The following is a 25,921-nucleotide window of genomic DNA, read 5'->3' as shown; positions in this document are numbered from 1 at the left end:
GGCGAGCTGCGGGACACGCTGTTCTCCAGCACCGCTGCCACCGCTGCCAGGGCCAGATGGGGACAGAGACACTTGTCCCCAGTGCCCCTCGCTGCACCCCGGGGCTGGGAGGTGATGCTTGGCTCCTGGCTCCATTAACGGGCAGCTTAATTGTGGAAAAGCACTGGAGGCTTCGTGCCCTAATTGCGATGTCCCCACATTTCGAGAAAGAGGGGAACAAGCAAACAGGGCAGGCCACGTTCCCGTGCACACAGATGAAATTTGGCTGCTCCGTGCTCGCTGCTGCCTGGCAGCTGGAGACACCAGCTCTGTGCCAGCAGCACCGGGCGCGGGCTCCTGCAGCTGGCGCTGCCACCACCGCCTCCACGCAGCCTGCGCTGGGGCCAGACCCCATGAAAGGAGCGGCCGCTCCATGCCTCTTTTTATCTTTAAAGGCTGCCCGTTTGTTAAACTGTCATTGTGAATTATGCTCCTAAATTAAGAAGGCTTCCGATGGGAAGTTTAGCTGTCACAGGCATTGTTTTTGTAGAAATAAATGTTTGCAAGAAAAGCTTTCCTTTGAAGATGTCAGCTTCCACATCAAGAGCACTTGGGCCAAGAACAGGGAAGCACAGGAGAGGCAAGAGTCTTTAGCTCAATGCTTGTGCTTACCCTTCCTCTATTTGTACAGTGTTCAGTCTTTTTTGCAAATAAACTTTGGAAGGCCTCTCACAGCCCTGCCACGTGAGGCTTGTGTTGCTCAGCAGAACGGTGAAAGGAGACGAATGCAAAGCCCATCCTTGTGCAAGGGGATGGCACGGAAAGTAAAAGGAGTGACCCCCTCTGTGGCTGTTGCTTTTGACAAGGGACACGACTTTCTAAAATCCTAAATGTGCACCAGGAGCAGCCCTGGCTGCTGGCAGCTCCTGGCCCCAGGGCAGAGCCTCTGCTCTTGCGGCCACAGCTGCTCACCAAAAGCAGCTCGGGGTTAATAAGATATCAGCCCATCATGATCTGATTAAGACGGATGCTTTGCCTCTTTATGCTCTTGCAGCTGCCATTTTTAGTTTGGGAAGTGTTTTGAAAGAAAGCTGATCTTTTTTATCTAAAAAAACTTGGGAGTTTGCGTTTTGGATGCTTGCTGACCATTCCACTTCAAACTATGTGGTTTTGTCCTTTCTTGGGTCATCTTTTTTGTCTCATCCTGCCATAGCCAAACATTTGAGCTAGCAAGTCCCTCTCTCTGCTGAACACTGAGAATTAACCATGTACTATTTCTTCCAAGGTTCTTATGAATCTACGTACAAGCAGAGCTCCATGGAAGAGGCCTCACCTGAATTTGGCACACCAGGCTCCCATCAGTGCCCGAACCCAGGAATGTCACCTCCAAGGAGCTGCCACCGTCGGGATCTCCAATCTGCTACCGAAGCGCTGGAGACCTCTCCCTTTTGTTAGACTACCAAAAAACTGTTCAAACACAAGCATGCACCCGCCCAAACCCAGCTTTCAGTTCAGTGACAATATTTCAGATGCTGGACATTCACCTGATCCTATTGGCTCATCAGAAAACATTATTTTGGGTTTTTGGTGCATATTTTGAACGAAGAGTGGAAATAGATGCTGAAAAGAAAAACCACACATGCAGAGGGGGCAAAAACATCTACTCAGCCACAGCCACATATTTATTTTCTCCTCACCCTTAAGCCATGAAAGCATCTTCATGATCGGTGTTTTGTCCTTTCAGAAGTGCCCACGTTACTGAAACAGCAAATCCTGGGAGGTGCCTCTCAGCACCTCCCTTGGGCCAAATGCAGGTTTTCCAGCCTGGAAAACAATTCCTATTTGATCTCCTGGGCACATCAGGCATTTGAGGGTGCCAGGAACATCTTTGCACCCTCCACATGTAGCAGCTAAAACCTCAGCAAAGCAGGCAGAGCTTTGCTGGAAACCCAGTTTATTTTGCTAGTGTAGGGTTTGCAGTTCACCTCCAGCTGAGACAATCGAGCACCCACATTTTCCACCCCCATCTGTTACGCTGCACTCCACCTCTGGTGAGGAATTTTGATGCTCACACACGAATTTTGATGCCCACGAGATCCCCAGCCCAGGCACCGTGGCTTGGCCGGACCGACCCCGTGCCATTCTGTCTTCTCATCACTGCCATACCCCTGTGCTCAAACCTCAAGCTCACATCCAAAAACACAAGCATGTAAAAAAAAAAACAGCTTTGGAGCTAATGTTTTCTCGCATATTTACAGTTTTTCTCTTTGCGCTCCTTTTAGATGTGTTCATAGGGCTCCAGGTCCGTAAAGCACTATGAGAGCTGCCAAAATATTGCAAGACTTGGCAACGGCGTCTGAAACATTCTTTGCTGGCACAAGAGAAGCCCTGGAACAAAAGTTTGCTGCATTATGGAAAAATCCAAAATTTGTGCGCTCTTTGACTTAGCTGCTCGGCCTCTCCTCCACCCTCTCCTGTCGCACTTGTTACTGGAATCGCAGAGCTCTGGCGGGGCGCAGGGCACCCACATTTGTCACCCAACAGCGTCTGCGCCCAGCAGCCATGGACGGGGCGCACCCCTGGGACCAGGGGACATCAGCCCCCCAGGATGGGTCCTCCGTGGGGCACCCTGTCCACACGCACTGCCCTGGCAGGGCCAGCTTCCCAGCTGTAGAGACCTGAAATGCAGTCAGGGAGTTCAAGCACAATAAATTAAGGGTAGCTCCAGAGGAGGTGGTGGCACCACCCAGCTTCCATCTTGGCTCCCAAACAGCTTTGGTCCCACAGCAGGCTCTCACCACTGGTTTTCCCAAAGCAGCATTGCTCATCCCCACTTTGTGATGAAGGGGCAAGCTTACTCATCCCCCTGGACCCATCGCCCTCTGCTCACTCAGACCTGTGCTCTCCCTGCAGCCAGGGCAGCCTCGTCCCTGTCCCGGCACCCCAGGACCCTGGCACAGGGCTCGAGCCCCTGCCCGCACAGTGGGGGCATCCCAGTGGGGGCAGGAGGCAGCCTACTGCTCTGCAGAGACTCCTGTGCTCAGGGAAGTTTTCTCTTCGTAATGAAAAACCAAAATGTTTATTGTTCCCTCGCCTGTATTTGCATCTGAAATTGGAGCTATTACAGGGCAGACATGCCAAGGTTTCGCTCAGTCAGGCAACACACACCGAAGCCTGCAGTACAATTTTAAGTTTAACTGTTTTGTTTGTTTGCTAAATAGTCAACACAACTCTACAACAAAATAAAGGAATGGGAAAGCCCTGATTTGAATGGCTCCGTCCAGGCACAGAGGGGATGGAAACGACGCAGGGGCTGGTGGCGAGGACCTGCTCTGCACCATCCTGGCCACACAGCCTGTCCCCAGAAGTGTTCCTGCTGTTCCCTGCAGCATCCCAAGGCAGACCAGGAGAGCCTGGACACAGCTCAGCTGGGCTCTGACGGCCGCTGGGCTGCTTCACCCGCCTGCACCCTCTCCTCTTCCACTTGGTTTCATGCAACTGAGTACAGGAGGGATAATTACATTTAAACATACTTAATACTACAGTACATTATCTCTATCTATGGAGAAAAATGCTATCTGATGGTATTTTCCCCATAAGCCCAATCAAGATGCTCTCTTAAAGCCCTCTGGAGTACAGTGAAACAGCAATAGAAAGTCGCAGGCAGGCTGGGAGCTGCTGCGTTGGTTTGGCTGGGGAAACAGCGGCTGCTGGGGGTGGGAGCTGCACCCAAACCTCCCATCCCCATCCCCTGGTGGGGGCACCGGGTCTCTGCCTCCTCCCGGCTCTGGGAGGAACCCCACAGGGCTGGGGGTGCTGCGAGGGCTCCACGAGAAGCCAGCGAGGGCCCTGGGGTTTCTGCGGTGGCTCCTGGTGCCAGGCATGGGTAAGGCTGAAGGGGCACTGGAAAAGGGAAAAGGGGCTGATTTCCTCCTTCCTCACAACATTTGGTACCCACCACACTCACTCTGTTCACTCTGAAATCTCAGTCTCCAATATTGAAAAACTAGGCTGATGTGTGCCAACAGCATCACTGATTTTCTTTTAAGCCAGTACCATTTTGAGGCAGAGAAAGCGAAGCAAAAGCAAGGAGATTAGACAAATACGTAATTAAGCGGACTGAGTTGAAATTTGCCAAACACAGAGAGGGTGTGGGGCAGCGGGACAGCACTGCCTTGCCTCAGCCCTGCCTCTTCCCACCGTGCTTCCCAGCCCCGATGGGAGCCCAGAGCCCAACCTTGGGGGGGCTCTCACAGAAAAACGCCAAGTGCTCTGCCTGTCCGGGGCTAAAAAACCTCACTGTGCACCTCAGGGAAAGCAGGAGCTGATTATTATTATTATTATTATTATTATTATTATTATTATTATTATTATTATTATTATTATTATTATTATTATTATTATTATTATTTTGTGCGAAGGGAGGGGCAGAAAAAAAAAAGAAAAAGGATAAAGCCCTGCAAACCCAGAGAGGAAAGGCTGACCTTCCACATGGCTACAGAGGGATGTTCTCCACAGGGCCATGAGCATCGGTGCTGGTGGGCGCATCCTGCAGCCAGCCCCGGGCAGCCCCAGCCCCTGCCAGCTTTTCCTCTCCCCAGACTCCTGCTCTCATGTGCAGGATTTTTTTTCCCTTCGTACCTCCACTTACCACACTACTGTTTTGAATCTCTAAAATAATGTGACAAGTTAATGATGGCACAATTATCTAAATGTTTAACAGACATGTTATCTAAGTGAATCGGATTGAGATTCCATCCCGCTGACAATAAACATCAATGGGAGAGCAGAAAGTGATAGGCAAATTATCGCAAACCCTGCAATTTCAATGCTATTAAATTTGGAGGAATAACAGCCCTGAGGCCTGTAAACTCTGAATAAAATAGACCCTTGTGTTTGTCCAACTATTAAATCAAAATGCTACCAACATCCCAGGAAAAAAAAAAAGGGAGATTTATAGCTTTTCAATTTTCAGTTACACATTGGTTTTATTAACTCCTTTCTGCTGTTTGCACCCCGGTGCCAGGATTGCCATGGAGCTGCGGGTGGGAGAAGGGGACCAGCGGCCCCCAGCACCCAGGAGTCACAGCTCCTGAGAGAGGAGGAGGCGAAACCACGGTGGGATCCTGCTAGTGGGGACAGAACATCTCCTGCTGCCATTTGGTCTCGTGGTGTGTGGGATGCAGACGCTGCTGAGTAATGCAGAGGTGACACCACGGGGGTGGCACCTGCGGGTGCTGCGGGGGCTCCTGTGGCTGGTCCACAAAGTGAGCACCCCCCACACACAAAGGTGGTGCCAGGCACCCAGCACCCTGCACCCAGCCGTGAAATTAGGGTGAGCACAGACCCACGCGGGTGCCCTGACGGTACCAGCAGCAGCGCATGACAGCGGCTCCCCAGCGCGTGTGACTTTGCCCCATCCGTGGCTTTCATGTGTTAAATGCCTTGGCACACCAGGGGAAATTCTATACAAATCACCTCTGATATTTTTAAAAGTCCATGGCTCACAAGCGCCAGGAGCAGCCAAGCCCCAGCCCCATTAGCGCAAACACCAGCAACGGGCTACCAGAGCCCCGCCGGTGAAAGCTTTGCCTGGGGGAACTTGGTTTTCTCCTGAATACATTTCATTTTTCCTCTAAATCTGAGGAGAACAGTAAGTAATTTTCCACACTCTCCCTCCGGCATGGCACTGAGCTTACACTGCTATGAAGATGAGCCAGAACAGTTGCTGCTTTTCCTATTGCTGTAGGACAGAGGCCAAGCAAAGTGAACACCCAGAAAGAACCTCTCAGTCTGGAGCTGCCTGGGCTATAGGCACAGCCACCCCTGTGTTTACAGGCAGAAATGACTTTTTCCTTTAATAGCTTTTACCTTGCAACTGAAAGAAGGGCTTAATTTTTCCACCGTAAGACAGCTGCTCTTTGACAGCGGTCAGTACATGGAAATTTATGCCAAGTTGGCTTAATATTTTGCATTGTCTTGAGCAGTGAAGACAATGAAAAAATGTGAGAGAAAGGAAGGTTCTTACACACTAACCGTTCGCCTGGGAAATGGCTCTGTATGTGGGAAAGAAACCCAGAGTCCTCCACCTTATCCATACATTTCAGAAAACCTCTCAAGCTTAAGGTTTTTTTTCAGAAAAACAGTGACTGTAGGTTGGCTTTTTGCAGACAGGTGCTGCACCCTCTGCTAAACGCTGCATTTCTGAACAAAACAAGCCCATTTGGTAGGCCAGTACCAAATGAGCCCTCTGCAATGATTATTTTTTGAGCTTCTCTCTATGAAACCTCTAAACCATTCTTGAAGCCATCCATCCCAGCATCCACCAAAAAGGACAATTTTTTTTTTTCCTGGGAAAGTGTGAAGGTCTTTCACAAAGTTTGCCAAACAACCTGCTGCTAAGGACGAAAGGAGGACGCTCAAAAACCTTTTCTGGGAGATGTCGTTATTTGGAAAACGAGTTAATTATAGCAACTGTATTGGAGGAATGTTTCTTATGCCACAGGCAGCGCTACTTGAGAGCCGCCCAACAACAGGAAGCTATTAATTTCAGTGAGTGTGGGCTCCTCTGGCCATAAAGCCCATTTCTGACGGGTAACTGAGACGCGTGTGTTTACAGCTCGAGGAGGTGATGATAAACCTGCTTAAACCTGGGTCGCCGTGTTCCACCCTGCTAAGTTCTCATGTCACCCTTTGAGCCTTGGCACGCACGCAGGCTGCCTGGCAGCGTGCGGTGGTCCAGCCCCGAGGTTTCCCATCAGACCGACTCCAACCCGCGAGGAATTTTCAAGGTCACCAGTGAAGGCCGCTCACCGCACCTGGTTTTCAGCAGGGTGGTTTTGGGTGTTTTGTCACCCACCCACCCCACAGTGCTTGGGGCAGGGCTGTGGAGCCCCACCGGCCACATGGAGATGTCTCCCCAGGAGCACGCGATGCTCGGCAGTGCTGAACGGCCGAAATGCTCAGGGTCACCTCCTCGGGGCTGGCCACTGCCCCGGCAGACCCCTGGTCCAGACACGGACTCGCAGGCACAGCACAGGAGGCACGAGCCAAACTCGATCCCTCGCTCTGCTGGCTGCTCCCTTGCGAGAGTCGCTCTCCTCGCTAACCTACAGCGCACACAGTTGCTAAAAAGATTATGATTTGTACGGTCCAGCCTCAAGTAGCATGACTTTGAATATGGAGGGCAATCACTTTAGAATTTATTACCTGCTGCTTGGCCAGCAAAGTTTCCAGATCAAATGACGTGCTGAGCCTATTCCTGCTCAGTGACGCAGCAATTTATATTACTGATCGGTCATTAAAACCTCTGGCACAAAACCGTTCATGTTTTGCATGCCAACATAGTGTCCACGCATCGAATTTCAACCTCTGAGTATAAATGCAGCCATTAATGGCATTTATCAGTTTTTTTCAGCATTGGAAGACTAGCTTGTACTAATTTAAACTGTTCCTAATATAGCACGGAGCAGAGGGGGCTCTTCGCTCCGGTTTTGTTTTTAGGAGCTGCTCAAAGACTCCACCTGGGACCGACTGATGCGAGTCCCTCAGCGTCCCATAACAAAACCAGTCTGGGAAAGGCAGCATTTACAACATGTATTTGTCACCAGGTATCAGGCATAAAGAGCTCCTTGTGCTTACCAAGGGCTGATCACATCTAAACCAAAGAGCTGGAAAGCTCAATAAAAGAAACACGGCAAAAGCCAACTGTTGATAGCTCTTTGGAAAGGACTGGCATTTTCCTTGCAGAGGGAGCAGTCAAATTACCTCGTATTTTCTGCACTATGGTTTCCTACATGCATATTTTAATGCTAAGCAATAAGTGCAATAGGCTTTAGTGAATCAGTGCCCTGTGTCTACGTCTCCCTGGAAGAAGAGCTTGGGCTACCTCACTCTTACAAATCACAGGAGCTAAGACAATGCTGTAATGCTAACTCCTCTGTTTATTAGCCTGGCATATTACACGGTGGTTTGCAGGAGTGACTCACGGTGCACTGATGGTTCTTTATTTGTCTGAACACCGTGTGCTAGTGACAAGCGCTGCCGGCTCAACTCCTGACGGTGGGGTAGCAGATGGGGTTCTGCTCCTGCACAGACAGATTGGTTGGAGCCAGCAGTACCGCATGTGAAAAACAGGCAATTTACTAACAATGCGACCAAAGCCCACGGTCAGCATAGGAGAGCTTGCAACAACAACGAGAGGAAAGCTGGAGGCGCCTGGCAGCCAGACCTCCAAGCACCCCACCAGGGAAGCGGCGCAGTCAATGGCACGAGCCCCTGCCAGAGTGCAGCTGACGATGGCTTGGCCACGGCAAGCACCCGGCTACACGTGAGCATCAGGGGGAGAGGTTTGTGCACGTCTGAGCTCCGTGCTGGGAAAGGGACGGGGGAGCCTGTGCAGCGTGGCTGCAGGCAGGCATCCCCTGTCCCGCGGGAGCTGCTCTCATGCCCCCTCTCAGCATCTCAGCCTGGCAAGAAGCAGCCGTGTGCCTGCTTGTGCTGAACCGCCCAGCACCCAGCAGATACTTGAGCCAATGCATGGACCTCAAGGCAGCAAGAAGGAACCTCCACAGGGCACCAAATACAGTGCAATTATTTGTATAAATGCTTTGAAAACAGGAACAGCCCTGTCAGTGTAGGCTGGGATTCTCAAACAATTTATAACGCATCACTCTTAGGCTCCTGAGAATCAAAACACTCTCGACAACATTATTTATCCCTTGGAAAGCTTCTCTGAAAATCTGAAATGGTGGCCAAGCGCCATCACGCTGGTCAAATTCAGTAAAAGTTTGCTGAGTATTACACCTGAGTTTTAGAGCTGTGTTTACAACATCAGGTCTTTCATCAAGAGAGCAACAAACCAATCGCCTGGAAGGTGGTGAGGAAATTACAGAGGTCTTGGAGTCGCTGGCTTGAACACGCAGAGCGAGCAGGCCGGTACCCAGAAGACGGGTGCAGAGGGATTTAGCAATTCCTGCAGCATGGGAGCTTGCCAACAGCAATTATTTCAAACCCTCGGCTCTTGGGTCTGGCTCAAGGGCAGCGCTGTCCCCAGCCATGCTCCCAGCACCCCACACTTCTCCCACTTTGCTTTTTGTTGATGGAAATAAAGCTGGGAGAGCTGCGTGCTGGGAGTGCCTCCCACCAGCATCCCTGTGGTGGCGGCGGCACCTCTGAGCTGCCTGAGCACACCAAAGTCCTGCTGGAGACATGTGCCCACCATCCTGTATCACCCTTTCCAAAAAGGAGAAGCCTTGATGGGTGACTCTGAATCCTGCCCAGTCTTTTGGTGCACAGGGCTTCAGAAAACAAGGGTGGCCATTCAGCAGTACAAAGGCACTCAGAGTTTAATCACAGGAGCAGGTTGTGCCACTCCTTTCATCAGTATCACCCAGAAAACCATCAGGGGAGGTTTCCCTTTCAAACACCACGCACAAATTTTAACACAAATACAGATATACTTCAAAGAAGGTCAGCCAAAAAAATATTACCTGAATAAAAATAATTTAAAGACAGAAATGGACCTGGGCAGGTCAGAAGCAAGAACTGCAAAGGGTTAATTTCTCAGTTTGGCAAAAACTTACAAAGGAAGCCAAAATATTTATGTCAGAGCTGTGTTTGGTAACAAGGCACTTAGTCAAAGTTTTGTTTCCCAAGCAGTTTGCAACACAGAGCAGTGAGACCAGCACGAAAAACACCTGACGTGGGCAGGCAGCAGAGCGATGCCCTCCTCAGAGCACAGTGACACCAAAACTGCCTCATCCCACCTGCCTCCAACGCACCTTTATCACTACGTGCCCGTGGAAATTCAGCCTAACTTTGAGCAGCCCTGAAACAAAAGGTTGAGCGCTCTCTTTTAGCAAGGATCACTATTTAGGAACAGAATAGGACAAGACCAAATGGAGAGGGTCAACCTCAGCTTGCTCCCTTCTCTGCCATTGGATCCAATAAAAAAAGCTCTTTTCATGTAATTTTGTTTTATGCTTTAACTCTGCAGTCAGAGCTGTGAGTTTGGACACAGACAGGAGATGCTTTGCTGAAGTCATTCTGCATGGAATTGAGAGGAAAGGACACGTAAGTGGCAGATCAAGCAAGGAACACTGCCGTGCTCTTGCTTTGCTGCTTTCCCAGGGGCAGGGTGGTGGGACCCGGGATCAGTTCCTCCCCCAGACATAAGAGCTGCCTGGTGGAGAAGTAACGGGGCCTGGAAAAGGACTCCAGGAAAGCCTCGCTGCCCTGGGTGGGAGGCAGCACACACACTGCTTCCTCCTGCACTGTTTGTTTGGAGAAGGAGTTAAGCAAAAAAAAAGAAAAGTCAACATACCAGTATGTGTCTGCCTGTGTGTCTCCAGGGCATCTTCTTTTGAGAACTGTGCACCGCACTGATCACAGACAAACGCTTTGGCACCCGCTGGAAAGACAAAGGAGAAAACGAGCATTACTCAGATGGCACGCACAGCCAGGGTTGCAGATCAACCAGCAGAAACTGAGGCTAGGAAAATCACCGTGGCAAAAGGTACTGCAGAGCCCTGCTGACTCTGCCAGCATCCTCCCCACCAGGGCAGCTCCCCACCAGCGGGCTCTGGGCAGGCACAGCCGAGCACCCCCAGGACTGAAGCCATTCACGGGGACAGGGCTGGCGCAAGCCATGCTGGCTGGAAGAGGTCGGCAGCAAATATCCAAAATCAAAACTCCTTCTCACCAGCATCCGATAAGAGGATTTACCCAGTCCTGTAGAGAAAATACAATTCTTGCAGAACCAATACAAGCGAGCAGCGTGAAAGTGGTATGAAGAGCACTCCTCTAGGAACGCATGTATTTTTAAAGCCATTCACTTCATAAAACACAGAATCTGTTCAATAGAGGGACTTAATATTTTATAGCCCACACATGGCAGCAAAAAGTAGCTGCCCTTCTCAGTCCCATTGTTTTGCTATTTCCAAATAACAGCGTAACACACAAATATATTATTGACGTTGCGCTGCGCTTTCATTTTAAGCAGTTGCTCGCCAAGAAGAAATTAAATATTTGTTTTCAAAAAATCATTAAACATCAATGAGTTTCATTAGAGTTGTAACTGATCTAATTTGAATCGGTTTCCTGCCCCTTCCTATTGTAGCAGTTGTTACCAGTATCAGAGGATGAGAGGAAAGAGAAGGCAGAACCATCTGATAAGAAACGTGGCAGAAACAACACAATTTAGTGAGAAGCACAGATACTTCTTTGACCGAGAGAGAGATGTGGTATTCAGGGGAATTCTTAGAAAATCACTATCAACATGTGCCGCGTGTGGCGGGTCAGAGGCGCTAGTTAGAACAAGGAAAAAAAACAGGATGTCTAACAGCAGATAAGTAACTTCCAGATAAAACTAGATTAACAATGCGTACTATCTCCGGCGCTTACGCTGCCAGGACAAAGCGGTGAGTGCATTTGTTAGATTTTGAAGCTCGATTCAGCTCTTGCGAGAACCTACGCGTGGACCAGAGCACGAGGAGCAGCCTTCGAGGTGGTGGCAGGAAGGGGAAGAAGCGGAGAGCTGCGCCCCAGGTCCCCCCACATCGCGGCCCAGAACCGAGCCCCTGGCTCCTCCCTGCGTGTGGATGTGCAGTGGTGAAACAAAAGGAGACACAGGAGAGAGACGGAGGTATCACGAGATCCATTAACAAGAGAATTCCTTCGCCTTTAAATTGTCTTAGTAACGGCTGGCTCACAGGCAGAAATATTTGGCAGCAGTGAAATTAAAAGTGATAAATTTTCTCGCCAAGCTTTGATCGATAATAGAGGTCTCATCTGTTAATCAATAAGACAGTCTGCCTGTTTACTGTGCATATGTTGTTCTCTGCTGCCTTCGCTATGATGTCAAGTTTGCATTCAAAACAACTCAAGTGTGCATAAACCACATGGCTGTTCGCAAAAAAATAAATAAGAAGGTGCATTTCCGTGACAGCACGGGGTGACCGCGGCCCCGCTCCCACGTGCTGGGGGCTGTGTGGTGACCGGGCACCCACACCCCACTGCAGGGAACCCCAATGCCAGCTGCCCCCTCCTTTTGCCAAAGGATGGCTTTAATAACGAGCAGGGCTCTATTACCCGCATAATTGGAGAGGTCACCGCTGCTTGGGAGCCATCACCGGCCGTCATGCCAGAGCCAGCTCAGGATGTTTTGTTCCTGGATCAGTGACCCATGAGGCCAGCGGGACCCTGCAACGCTTTTGTTTTTTAATTTCAGTTTTCCTCAGAAGTGTGGGCTGTGCACGACACCCAGGGCCACATGCCTGGGAGGGCGCAGGGCTGGAAGGAAACATGGGACCAGCGCTCCCGTGTGCTGCCCAGCCAAACCGTGCACGGGGATGAGGATGCAGCGCCTCTGGGATGCAGCACCCTGGTTGCTGCCTGAGTGTCCAGCCCTGAAATCCCCACTGGTAAACGATGGGGACTCAAAAGCACACAGAAAGTTTCAAAACCTCATTGCTGAGCCCGTGACCGCAGCCCCCACCAGCCCAGATGCCCGCAGCCTGGCTGATGGGGTGGCCAAGCACCCCGCAGGGCTACGTGCACACAGCAAGAAGGGGAAGCTGGGCAGACCCTGCCCCAGCAGCAGGAGAGGCACAGCCGTACGGGACCACGGGCTCTGCATGCGGGGCAGCCTGCTCGGACACCCACGGGACCCCGATCAATAGGGCCGTGGCCGCCCGCCCCTCCCCAGCAGCTTCCCGGCGCAGATGATGTACAGCAGGCAGTTGCCAAGGCAATGACTCTCCATCGCCACTTTAAGCTCTCCGAGACCCACTGCTGTGAAGCATAATCCATAAGGTTACATCAACCTGATGCAGCAACAAGTTTTCCCCATGTAGAGCAGCTGAACCAGCCGCAGGTGCACCGGCACCGATCCTGCTGCGATGCACCCCGCAGGGCACCGGGGCCGGGGCTGTGCCGAGCGGGGTTTCGGCTTTGCCCTACCCTCCCCAAACGGGGCCAGGACATCGTGGGCACTGCTCCTGCTGCAGCAGAGCCACCGTGGGGACAGCCCAGAGCAGTCCCTGGCTCCAACGTGATGCTGCTGGTGTGGGGACACCGGCCCCATGCACAGGCAAAGCTGGGCAGGGGGGTCCTGGGCTGGTGGGGGGGAGCTGGGGAGGTGCCCGGAGAGCAGAAACAGCCCTGAGAGATGCGAAGCAATGAACCACGAGGCGCTTGCCAGCAGCTGACCGGGGAGTGGGGAGGGCAGGGGGACAGAAAAATTCCTTGAGATTTTAAAATAAACAGGGTGAATGTTCTGATGAGATATGCATGCTTGGTTACATAAGGAAGTACAGAGTGTACCAAAACAGCATACCCAAAAAAAGCATAAGCTGTCAGAACAATAAGTACAGACACGGGGCATTTTACAACAGGCTATGCTGTACAGTTTTATTTACAGTACCTCTTATCAGTCAGGGAACAGCACGCTGCCTGCCAATTTCCAAAGGCCAGGACTGTGTGTTCTTTCACTCAAGTAGATGTGTACTCCAGGCAGGGAATTTTTTTTAATCAACAAAACAAAAACTGATCCTGAGCCAGAATTCCTGTAATGTACACACGCTCAGAGGAGAGGAGGAGGAGAGAGTACGGCGATTGAATATGTAAATAGTTCAAGGTTAATTTTACTATGTGAGTCACCAGGAAAAATGTCATCCAACATCTGAGCTTATTATAACAGGGCTTAGAAAAAACAGTTAGATGTTTGTTAGAGGGAGCATGACATATTTGAAAGCAGTACATCAAGAGGCTGTGTCAGGGCTTTTTTTTTGTTGTTGTTGTTGGCTTTTTTTCTCCCTCTCCTCCCCCCCTCTTTTTAATAACACCCATAGAAACTATTAGTCTATTAAAATGTAAACAGAAGTTTTGGGAGAGTATTTTTAGCAAGTGGCTTGTATTGCCTACAGTACATAGATATCTTCAGATGATCTTCCCAACGGGATGGGACTTAACGTGCTGCCAAGTATCAGCTGTGTTTCGGAGCATGCCTTGTAATTGGCACACAAGTCTCCGCCGTACATTTATATCTGTACGAGCAAATTTATAGCTCCTGCCTAATAAAGGTCTTTGCAGCAAAAGGCTGGCGTAAACACGCGAGGAGCAGCTCACTCACCACCGCACGGCTCGGCACGGAGCAGGGAAGTGGCCAACAGGCGCTTTTGGAGCTTTTTCGGCCCTTCTTGTCCTGGCTGGACAGGTTTTTCCTCCCTGTGGGGCTAAGCCTGCTCGTGCCGTGACATGGGGATGAATGATGCTTACTTTAATGACACAGCATGAATGATGTGCTCAGCTTCTCGGAAATTAGATCCCTGAAACGGCAACCTCGAGAGCTCCTCGCCAGCCCTCTCTCCCCACCAGGCTGGATGCGGCACCCAGGGCTCACAAGCCCAGCTTGGGGCTGTTCCCCCAGCTCTGGGCTTTGCCCCACATCCATCACCCACCGGCCAGCCACAGATGCCATGTATGCAGCACTGCTCTTTGACCCCTTTTTCTGCAGCTTTTTCCCCCAAAAGCCCCAGGCTGCACGTCTACCCTAGCACCAGAACCAGGCAGCATGCCCTGGCCGTGCCGAGCCCGTGGGCACCCTACCTGCTGTGCCAAGGGCACACAGAAGCCGCCGACCCCAGCCCTCGCTATTTTTAATCCATTTAAAAGAAAGAATAGCTTCTTTCAGACTCCCCTGGGCATTTACCCTGCGAAACGTGGAGACAATTGATCAACTGCCAGCTGTCTGGCTCAACTTTTCCTGTGGAATACAGCAAACTGTAAGCCTCAGTGCTGGGCTGCATCTCCTGCGCCTCAAAGGCTCGTCCCGGTGAGGCAATGCCCCAGGATGGCTCTAAGCTGTCAGGAAAAGGCTCGGTGGACCTGAAAACAGAGCTGTTCTATTTTTAGTCACTATCAACCCTCATAATCCTTCCCAACGCCCATTCAGTTTAATTACTTTATTGAGGACAAGAAGTAGGCTCTCCAGTTTTAACGCCTGTGATGTTAGGAAGTAGTAAAATGTTCTAACTGGTTAAAAATGACACTCGTCCGCTTGCCTTTGGTGTTCCCAAGACCGTAATTGTGGCCCGGGCAGCAGGTCTGAAGCTGCTGGGCCGCTCCGAGGCTTTGATTTCCCCCTCCTGTACCGTAATTGAGGTGTTGCGTTACAACAAGTGCAGCGGTGACGTTTCCAGAGTCAGGGAAAAACAAACAGACAGGGACAGACCGGTGTCCCCGCCGCAGCCAGCCCTCACCCCATCCTCCCACTGGCTGCCTCATGCTGCGGAGAGGGTCGTGTGAGGGGCTGGGGGTGCCCCGTTCCCACCCCGCTTTTGGGCACAATCCCTCCACCTCCGAGCACCCCCAGCGAGCCCTTGCTAGGTACTCAGCTACCTACACAAACCTGCCTCTTCTCCGACAGCAGACAAGCCATGCCTCATTAACCTTCCAAACTAATTTTACAATTTACTAAACCACTGTTTTCCTGTGCCCATTTAACCGTCCCTGACTGTGATAAACTTTTATGGGGCTGGTGGCCAAGAGAAAGACGAAAGGAGGCTGAGGCAATGGGGAGAACGGCTTCAAAAATACAAATGGCAACCCACATACTGCCCAAAAACAGAAGGAAGGGGAAAAAGAGGAGGAGGCGTCAATACCCTCCCAAGGAGAACGAGCTGGAGCCATGCCCTGCGGATGCCCCAGCCTCACCCAAAAAGCGTGGTGCGGCCAAAGGATGGGCACAAAGCGGCTCAACCCAAGCAACCACATCACTACTGTTTTGAGGTAGAAAACGGGAAAAGAAATATTTGCCTGCACTGCATCTCCAGGAGGGTCGTCAGACAGGACTGGCACACTGACACGAACCCTTAGACCCTTCCCAGCTGTAACATCTATAACGTGTGGTCTGAAGTGACAACCCCATCGGTATGATACAGAATTTATTCTGGTCCCCTCCCCCCAAGCAAAAAGGGATTAATAAAAATTTGGGATTATATATTATTAAAATGCTGTAATTGGCAAGAAGGTGGAGAGAGGGAAAAATATGGATTAAAAAAAGTGCCAAGTAAATTTATGCACTGTCGTCGCTTTACTACCTAATTAATTCAGTAATTTCAAAAACAATTTTATTTATGTTCCATTTACCACATCAAAAGTGCAAAGAAAAAAAAACACAGTGATGCTAAAATAATACCTCAAGGCATCTATTTTTAATCAGTAAAAAAAAAAAAATAAATAAAAAATCCAAGCCCTGGTTTCTATACAATCTCTCTTGGGCAGACCACCAACTCTAAGAGAGAGAAAACAGCCGAGCCCTCTGTGAGTGCCTTCCTGGCTGCCGAAAACAGAGCTTGTCAAAAAAAAACAAATCCATAATGGCCTGAGGCTCCTCTCCAATCTATTTTCTGCTCAGCTGGTTTTAAATGAAGTTATTATGAGTCATTAAAACACCCGCAAGCCTGTGGAAGTCAGCCAATTACAATTTTAAATTTAGCCTGTTCTCTACCCCATTCTCTTGTTTTCTTCTTTTGCCCACATAAAGCTGCTTTTTTATTATTATTATTATTATTTCCCTTCTCCCCTATTTCACTCAAGTGGAAGAGACAGTTATGAAAATCTCTAGTACTTTCCACTAAAAAAATAAAAGGCATCCAAGAAGGGCCAAAAAAGATCAAGCTGCAAACCAGGCTTGGATTTAGAGAGATGCGAAAGGGTTTTCTTTTCATTCCTTTTTTTTTCTTTTTTTTTTTTTGAAGTGCCATAAAAAGGCAATAATTGAATATGAAAAAAAAAAAAAAAAAAAAAAAGAAAGGAAAAGGTGCAAGTTTTAAAAGGTAAAGACAGTCTTCTAAACTGAGCCTGGATGCACGGATGGCAGCCCCAGCACCGGAGGACAAGCTCATCTCAGCGCACCGGGAAGGTTTATCCCCAGGATAAAACCCGACTATTTTCCATGTTTTTTTTCCAGCTAGCCAGCAAAAAGCAACAAAAGGAGCCCAAGAGCACCCAGGGGTGCTCTGGCAGGATGCTCAGCCACCACAGCTCTTCCTTTGCAGATGCCTCCGAGCTGCAGGGCAGTGCTCTCCTTCCCAAAGCGCAGGGGCGAAAGGGATGGTGTGGCAACCCCAGCGTGGCAGCGAAGGGATGAACCAAAGCTGAACTCTGGGGTTTCTCATTTTGGCACCCAAGCCTTTGGCTCCGGGGGCTGGAGGAGAGGTGGCAGCAGTTGCACCACGTCCACGTTGGGCAGGACGGGGTGAAGGCTGTCCTCCACCAGGGACTTTGCCCAAGTGCTGCTGCGCCACATCACTGACCGAGCCAGCTGCCCGTGGTGGGTGAAGGACGCCCATGGCCACCTGCACCCTGCTGCCCCTGGCACTGCCCAACGCCACCAGCAGCCAGCCCCAACGGGAAGGTTCCCTGGCAGCATCCCCTTCGCATGACTCCCAAAAGCAGAGGGGGAGCTGGGCTGTGGAGGAAGGGCTGCACGAGAGGTGGGGAGAGTTGCCACCAACGTCATCACCCAAACTTCATCAGCCGGCTCCGCAAATCCAAACGCTGCTTGGGGACAAGGGGAGAAGGAAGGGGGAGAAAGGGACATTTTCAGGTTTAAAAAAAATAATAATAATTTCAGCTGAGCAACAATAAAGAAAGGTTATTACATAATTTCCACTTTTCCTCCACCCTTAAAGTAATGTTCTATCTGACAGCCTCCACTCAGAGGGGAAAAAATGACAAATCCAATCCAAAATTCAACAGCCTGTGTTCTGTTCAGAAAGCACACAGTGTACTATACAGCCCATAAAACTCCAAACAGCCTCCAGACACTTCTGCAATCGTCCTCCATCAAAACACTTTGTCTTGCATACAAAAATAAGATACAGTGCTGAACGGAATACGAAATCAGCCCATTACAGTACAGGGAGGCTGCTACTTAGCAACAAGGGGGCTTTAAAGCTGCGATGCTCTACAGGAAACAAAATCTGTCAAGCCTGTTGGGCAAATGATAAACATTAGCAGTATTAAAAAACACAAAAGCCATGTAAATGGATCGTGCGCGGCGCAGGGAGGGATGGGCAGGCGCAGTCTCGGGGCAGGGGGCTGCTCGCCAGCTCGCCCCCAGCCTGTGGGGAGAGGTCTCAGCCCGTCCTCCCCGCGGAGAGGGGCCGGGGGGGCTCCATCCCCATGACCTACAGTGAACTTTCATAACTTTCCCATCTAGCATGCACGCCGAGAAACCTGGAAGCCAACGGGCTGCACTGCGATGATCACATATATTTAGCGGTATTAATGTAGACAGATGTGCGTAAGATTTATTTGCTACAGAGAGCACTATGGTGTAATGGGTCCTGGCATCGCTCTCCGCATAATGCTTAGCAGAACACCTTAAATAACAAAGAGCAGCCAAAAGTGGGGAGAGAGGAGAAGCAGTGACGGGTGAAAAATAAATATATTTTATCAGGTAAGGGGGGAAAAATAAGCTGGCTCTGAATCAGCAGCCGGGTCTAGGAAGCGAGCCAAAACAGGAGCTAAAAAGCAAACCATATTCTTCTGGTCTCAGCTTAGACTCTTGAGGCAGAAAGGATTGGGGGGAGAGGGAGGGGGGGAATGTATTTTTCATCAGCCAGTGTATAATTTATAAACAGCATTAAACAGTTTTTGTTTTCTTTCTTCCTCTCTCCTGTGTGTGCGGGTTGGCCGGCAGTCAAGCCTGCATTAATTTCTGCTGTGGGTACAGTGTGTTCTTGGATGCACATCTGCGGATGATCATAAACGCAGGAATGCTGGCAGAACATCCAGACCTGCCGGCAGGCCGCTGACATCACTCGGGGACCAAGCGCGGGACGGCAGCCAGGGGGGGGGCGGGAAAAATCCCCAAAGAGCCTCAGCGCTTCCCTTTCTGCTCCCTCTTCCATCCAACGCCGTGAACAATGCCCGCGGCCGTGGGGAGGGAGGAGCGAGGCACCGCGGTGAACCCTCTCCTCCATCTCTGATAAAACATCCTCCGGCGCTCGGTGCTTCATCGGGAGGTAACCACCAAAGGCGGAGGGGAAGGGAAGTTTATGTTCGCTACGGGGATACGCAGCGGGGGAACCAGCCGCAGCGCCAGACAGGGCAGGATGAAGCCCATCCTCCGAAATCATGCACCTCACTCCCAGCCAGGTGCCCCGCACCACCACTCCCTGAGCACCCGGCACCCTGCCCCTCGGTGGGGATGGGACCACATGCTGCTCCCAGCACCTCGCACCGAGGTTTGCAGCGCTGCATCAACCCCAGGGCTGCTCCTCCACCGCCTCACAGCTCTCAGAAACCTTGGCCGTGCCACCAGCTGCAGCCCAGCCAAGGCAACGAGGCACAAGGGCAGGGGCACGCTGCCCGAGGCGGGCATTTCGCGAAGGCACCGTCCCTTCGCCAGCCCACCCAGCCACTGCTGCGCCCAGTGCTTCTGCTCCTTGGCGGCGTGGCTCCAGGTTGTCCCCCACGCCAGGCTGCCAAAGCTTGCTCAATGCCCGAGCGTTTCGAAAGCTGCGTGTGAGCTGGGCAGGCGGCTCCAGGGCAGCGTCGGTGGCACCTCAGTTTGCTGCAGAAGGGCACACGCCGCTGCCCACGCACTGCACCTCGCCAGCACGCGTGGCCTTGCCCAGATTTGTCCCCATTTACAGTCTGGAGAAGGGAAAGCCCATGGCATCCATCTCCAAGGCACAGATTCCTGACCATAAGTATAGGCAAAGCAAGCAGGAGGAAAGGAGTAAATCCCCCCTAGCTGGGATTTTCTCATCTCACTTTCCCTGACAATGAATTTTTCTAGGAAAGGAAGCGCTCTGTCATTCTTCTAATGTAATCTTTAAAGTTTTTGCAGGCACATCTCAGCTAGGAGTGGGCAGTGTTAATGTAGCTGCACCACACATACACCGATACTTTGCACTTCATTAAGGGTAAGCCTACACTGAAATGTAAACATTTGGTGGAATATTTATCATGCACCTGAAAGCTGCTGAGATAACACTGCCGAATAACCTCAGCGCTCCATCAAGCACCACAAAACCCCCATTGGGCTGGCTTGGACATTTATAAGGATTGTAATTACTAGCTCCACCTGTATAATATTCACTTATTTCCCATTTCACCATTTTATTTGGCAGGTTGTGTTTCGGAAGAAGCAAAGTGGTCAATAGTCATGAGGATAAAACATGCAAGTCCCTGTTGGGGTTCTTTCAGTTTTGCCTTCTTGTGTTGGAGCATTGGAGCTTGAGAAGAAGGTCATCGCTTCTCCAGTCCCACTCGAGGAAGAGCTTGTTCAGAAACCCAAAATCAGAGAACTGGGATGACCGAGCAGCCATCCAGCTCTGGCAGCTGAGGTTGGAAAGCCAGCAGCACCACTGCTGAAGGCAGCCACCCCATGCAGCAGGACGCACGGGCAGGACCTGTGCACCCCCTGCCCTGCCTCAGAGGGGTGATGGGGACCTGCTCCCTACTTGGTTCATGAGCTTAAGCACACCTTTTATCATCAGGTATCACTCAGAAACACTTGGTTAGTTCAGTTTTAAATGCAAACTGCAATTACATTCAACGTTTACTACCTCCGGCATTTAAGGCCTTTGGAGAGGGGAACAGGGGGCGAGGGGGCCGCAACCCATCCCGGTGCGCCCGTGGTCACGGCAATCTCCTAATTAAATCATCAGCTTGCGCACGAGGCAAACGGACTTGAGATCGCGGCGTCGGCATGCCGGGCGCTGAAAACAAGCCTTGGCGCTGCCGACCCTGCACAGCCTCGCTTCATCCCGGCCGGGGGGAGGCGAGGGGAGAGGTGCAAAGGTCTCATGCTTTAATAAATAACAGCGCTGGAATCCGCCGGGGCTGTTTTCGAGTGCAGGGAGAGCTCACCCTGCCCCCCCCCCCCCCCGCCCTTGCCAGATTAGAGAAAAAATTAATCCTGCGCGATGACAAACTTGGCTCGGCGTGCACTGTACATACTGTACCCACAAGGCTGGCGGCTGGCCAGGGACGGGCTGCGAGCCAAAGCGACAGTAACAAACACAAGCCGCGCACGCCAGAGCTGCGGGGAGGAGGGGGACGCCCGCTCCGCGCCCGGCACCACGAGGCTCCGGACCCACCGGCACCCCGGTCCCTGGCCGGAGCCCACCCTGTGGGTCTGGCCCCCAAAAAGCAGTGAGGCAGCCCCAGAGGGTGGGCAGCGTGCTTCCCCAGGAGGCGATGAGATGAGCACCCACACTGCCACGCACGGGCTGCAGGGAGCAGCATCCCTGGGGAGCCACCCTGCCCGCATGGCTTCATAGCAGGACCGGCTGCCCTCGGTGATTGCCCCTTCAGTAGGGGAGCAGAATCTCCCCACTTTTCAGCAAACAGGTCCAGTGGCTGCCTGTGGTGGTTTTTTTTCTCGTTAATTAAAAAAAAACCCTAGCTGTACATGGGGCTGCATGACCAAGAGGAGCGTTAGGCTACATTGACTTGCAGAACACAAGCCTCCTCACTAGCGCAGCCTTCCAACCTTCCTATATCTATTTAATTAAAGGGCCCGCATAATTTGAACCCGATAGCTGGATTCATTAGACAAAGAATACCTAATTCTGCAATGGTTTTGCTAATGAAACTGTGCTGGGCGCCTGCACGCAAGGAGCTGAGGTGCAGGCACTGCCCGCGGCGCGGGACCTCTGGCAGCGGCGCAAAGCAACAAGCGGTACGTGAAGTTTGTTATTCCAAGCTGCCTAGCCTGGAAAATATTTCCCCAATTAAAGAACTGAAAACAAACTTTAAAAACAAAGTTTTTTAAAAAAATAATACACCTCAAGTTATGGGCACCGGACTGGAAGTTTGCAAATTTGCTGCTCTGAAGAGGATGAAGCCTCCTCCAGACAAGATGCGCAAGCCAGGTGGCTGGAGCATATTTTGGTAGGCACAGGTGGGCACTCTCTGTGCCTCCCCCCGCCCCCAGCACCCCAAATCCAACCCACCTGAGTGAGCCAGTAAGTGCATTCGCAGCCGCAAGCTGTCCAGGAACCGCTTCCCGCACAACTCGCATCCATACGTCTTCATACCGCTGTGCAGCTTCCTAGGGGAAAACAGACGGGTTAGTCCTCCTGGGTGCGGGGAGAGGGGAGGGCACGAGGGGGGAATTTACTCCAAATGTTAACACCAAGAACCTGCTGAATATTTCATGAAATCCACACGTTATCTGTGAATTTTCTCGTTAGCTTGCTGGGAACACAGACAGCAGGAGCGCGTGCCCGGCATGCCGGGGGGGCTGTAAGGAGGCCAGCACGCTGGGGGTGTCCCACTGGGGGTGTCCCACTGGGGTCCCCACAGCATCACCACTGGGTGCTGGCCTCCAGGATGGGAGCAGAGCCCCCCCAGCCTCCATCCCCAGGCCCAAGCCCTGCTGCGTGTGGGTGGGCACGCAGGGTGCTGTAGGCAGGAGCCCCGCAGAAATCAGTTCTAATTTACAAAGTGCTTTAGGAAAGGTCCTGATGGGAGCTCCTGTTTGAGTTTCCAGGATTGATTAGGTGAGCTTCTCCTGTTTAATATTTCTCATCGTTATTACAGGTGGATTCTTTTAATAAATTCAATAAATCTGAAATTATGATAGCGTATGCTGTATTAATTTAATCTACTGAGAGAAATTAAAATGAACTACTCAAATATATTCAAGAAGGGCAAGTTTACTGCTAACATGCTAAAAAAAAAAAAACCAAACCATGAAACCAGACATAGCTCAGTACCAAGAACTGGAGTCTGCTCAAAGGTGCTAACCCAGCCTCTGACGTGGCAGGGGCTGCTGCAGGTGAAGTTGCATTTCTCCGTTTCTGTTCACTCAACTAATGCAGCCTCCAGCTTGGTCATTCAAAGAAAAAAAACAACAGGGAGCTGAAAGCCCAGGCAAGCCTTTTGTTGTTGTTTTTTCCCCTCTCCAGCATAAAAAACATTGCTGCAGAAGACATCTACGAGCTCTGCATGGCCATGGGATACGCACTGGTGAGGAATCAGCCCCTTGTATTCGTTAGTCATTCTTGGTGTTGACACTAAACATTTTTCAGTGAACTTCTTACTATGCATCAAGCCCTTTACAAAATTGTAGCTTTGCTCCAAAAACATTCCTAGAGGTTGTTTGTATGCATTTTTAATTAAATCCTAACTTCTATCCAAATTCAGCCTGACACAAATCACAAGTGAAAAATTAATCATCAGCCAGTGAGCAGGAAGCATGCCTCTCACCATTTCCTGGCACCGCAGCGTATAAAATAAAACCCGCCTAGGCTGAATTGCACAACTGTGTGTCGAAAAGGGCTGGGGCAAATCGCATCTTTGCTGTCAAGACATTTCTTCTCCTTTCGGGTAGCAAACAACCCGCAGCAAATTGGAGCACGCCATCAAACGAAACAACACGTAACAGGCGGTGTTTGCACGGAGCTGGACAGAAGCACTGTCCGTGTTGGACTACAACGAACAAACCAACAGGACGACCACGTTCCTGGGGTTGTTGCTGAAATCCCAGCGTGATGCGGTGCCTGCAGTGGTCCTGCAAGTGCTGCTGGCCAGGAGAAGCCGTCCTGTCCTGGCTGTCCCGTCCCATCCCAGCCCCGCTCCCCAGGCACCTGCCCGTGCCGCCCTGCAGCATCCCAGTGCTCAAGGCAGCAGCAAGGTCCAAGCACATGGGGAAACGCCACGCAGAGCCCCTTGATTATTTGATGATGTCAGCTGCTGCTGAATATATGCTTCTACAAACCAACCAGCTCTGCAGCTGACAGAAGCATTAAAACAAACAAAAAAAAAAAGGAAAAAAAAAAAAAATAACTAATGCTTCCAGCCAAGTTTACTGACTTTTGCCGAAGGGACACACCTCATTTAACATGAACTCTTCATACTGATGGCAGGGAAGAGCTTGCGATAGCAGAAGCACGTGCAAAGTTTCAAAATCAGATTCTGTAAACAGAGAAGCATTTGTATGTGTTTAAGAAGTCGCACACCAAATAGCTACATGCCGACCTCTGATCAAATCCACCATTTACCATCACTTTGCAATAAGACAAATATATTTTTATTGTGTTGTTGCCAAAGACAAAACAGAAATGGTCTTGTGCAAGCCAAGACACTGATTCTTGAAGGCAACCCTGCTCTGGTGATCGGCCCTGAGCAGCACCCACCCTGCACAGCCAAGGAAGAGGCAGCTTTGCCTTTACCTGTGTGCTGAGAGTATGCTCGTGCATGGAGCTGTAAGGGTTTCACTCATGGCCAAAGGCATTTATGAAAGATTTGGGATGGATTTTTTCCCCCTCCTTTTTGCTTGCTCAAAGAACTCAATCATTTCATTTGCACAAAGAATGAAACTCCTTTGCACTTCTCAATGCAAAATGATTGCATCTAAATATTTGTCAACATTACAGATGCTTAATCTGTTAAGACGACCAAAAGAAATTAAATATCTTAAAGTGCCACTCTTAGCAAGATTTTTTTTTTCATATCAAATTAGGACAATTTCATTAATTCAGCTCACAAATTAATGAAAAGCATGTGACTAAACACTCCAGACAGAGACCTGAAAAGGGCTTTCTGTGCCTGCACCAGGAAGGAAAGCTGCCTGCCCAGGACTTGTTTCAAGACAATGCAGCAGCACGATGCACTCTGCAAAAAGTCATCTACCATCACAGATGAATCCTCCAGGTAAGGTGCAGAGAGTCAGCCCCATGTTCTGCCCTGTAAATAAGCTCTGTATGATGTTAAACTGCACCACTTGAAATGCTGGGCTGCAGAAAGAAACCCTGTCAAGTTCTGCACTGAGCAAACACTCGGGGAGAAAAAGAAGATGCAAAAAGCAAAAGAGCAAGTTTATTTAAACTCTTGACTTTGCTGTATAATATAATTATTAATCAAGCTTGTCCTGAATTCACTGTGTCATAGCAGAGGATTAAGAGTCATGCACGAATTCAGGCCAAGGCGGTTTAGAATCCAAAGGATTTATCTGCCTTGCAAAAATAAATAAAACACAAGCCTCCTGACAGATTTCTACTGCCAAGAAGTCAGCTAAATAAGTGACAATCTTCTAATTTTGCATTTTTAATTATGGACATGCCTGTCACACTTCTGTAGCTCAGGCTGAGCTGAGTTCTGCACCTAAAGCAAGGTTTAAACCACTTCGTTAGGAAGAGCACAGCATCTTCGCCAAAAATTACGGCACTCGCCTCTCGGAGGCTAGAATGCATTTTCAGTGAATTAAAATGTAATTGGTTAATTAGTTCAAGTAAAACTTTTTTTTTTAAAGTGAGTGTTAAGAAATGCATTGCTCTGGTTTTGAATTATTACTATGTTTTTTTGGTCAAGCAATCCTGAGAATAAGACCACTCATCTCTGAAAACAAAATATTATATCTAATTACACTGCATTCAAGCATTTTCTTTTGAGGAGGCAACGGCCCTTTTCTGCTGTGGATCCTCCTCCTCTGGATGTTTCTCTACAAGCAAGGATGAACTGCACCTGGCAAGATGAATCCCACTACCCGCTGCCCTCGGGGGCTGCATCCATCCCCCCAGCTCCCTGTCCCCTGGGCACACGGGGCCAGACCTGCCACCGGCCCTGGGCTGTCCCCCTCTGCCACCAGCTCTGCTCGTGCCCAACATCTGCAGGGCAATACCGGTGTGGAGGCAAGGGGGATGTTTTCTGTTGAACGCTGCGGGAGAACTGCTTATCTTCAAGGCGCACAAAAGAGGAAAAAAAAAATCTTTTTGTTTTTTGGCCATCAATAACATTTCCTTCTTGGTTTCTGGAAGGGGCGTCGAGATCGGAGGAGCTGAGCTGGGCAGGAGGAGCGCTCTGGAGGCACCGTGCTCAGCACAGAGCCTTGAGGTGGGGGGACGTGGGACAAGCAGGAAGGGGTGGCAGGACAGCAGAGACACTCACGTGCCCGAGGTCCTGCCCGGAGAGAGCA

The 25,921-nt window shown here is 50.5% G+C and overlaps 1 protein-coding gene across 5 annotated transcripts in view; it reads right to left on the bottom strand.

Annotated features, from left to right (window-relative positions):
* ZBTB16 (zinc finger and BTB domain containing 16) overlaps positions 1–25,921 on the bottom strand; it is a 91,390-nt gene that overhangs the window by 22,728 nt on the left and 42,741 nt on the right. For all 5 annotated transcript variants that reach the window (XM_068659378.1, XM_068659379.1, XM_068659380.1 and 2 more), the window contains exons 3-4: positions 21,957–22,054; positions 10,304–10,390 (exon numbers count right to left, since the gene is read on the bottom strand). In XM_068659378.1, the coding sequence (XP_068515479.1) occupies positions 10,304–10,390; positions 21,957–22,054 (185 nt within the window). The remainder of the gene's footprint in view (positions 1–10,303; positions 10,391–21,956; positions 22,055–25,921) is intronic.

The sequence above is a fragment of the Anas acuta genome, chromosome 23 (assembly GCF_963932015.1).
Source record: "Anas acuta chromosome 23, bAnaAcu1.1, whole genome shotgun sequence".
NCBI classification, from domain to species: domain Eukaryota; kingdom Metazoa; phylum Chordata; class Aves; order Anseriformes; family Anatidae; genus Anas; species Anas acuta.
The sequence above is the reverse complement of the archived record's forward strand: the minus strand, read 5'-3'. Positions and strand labels throughout refer to the sequence as shown.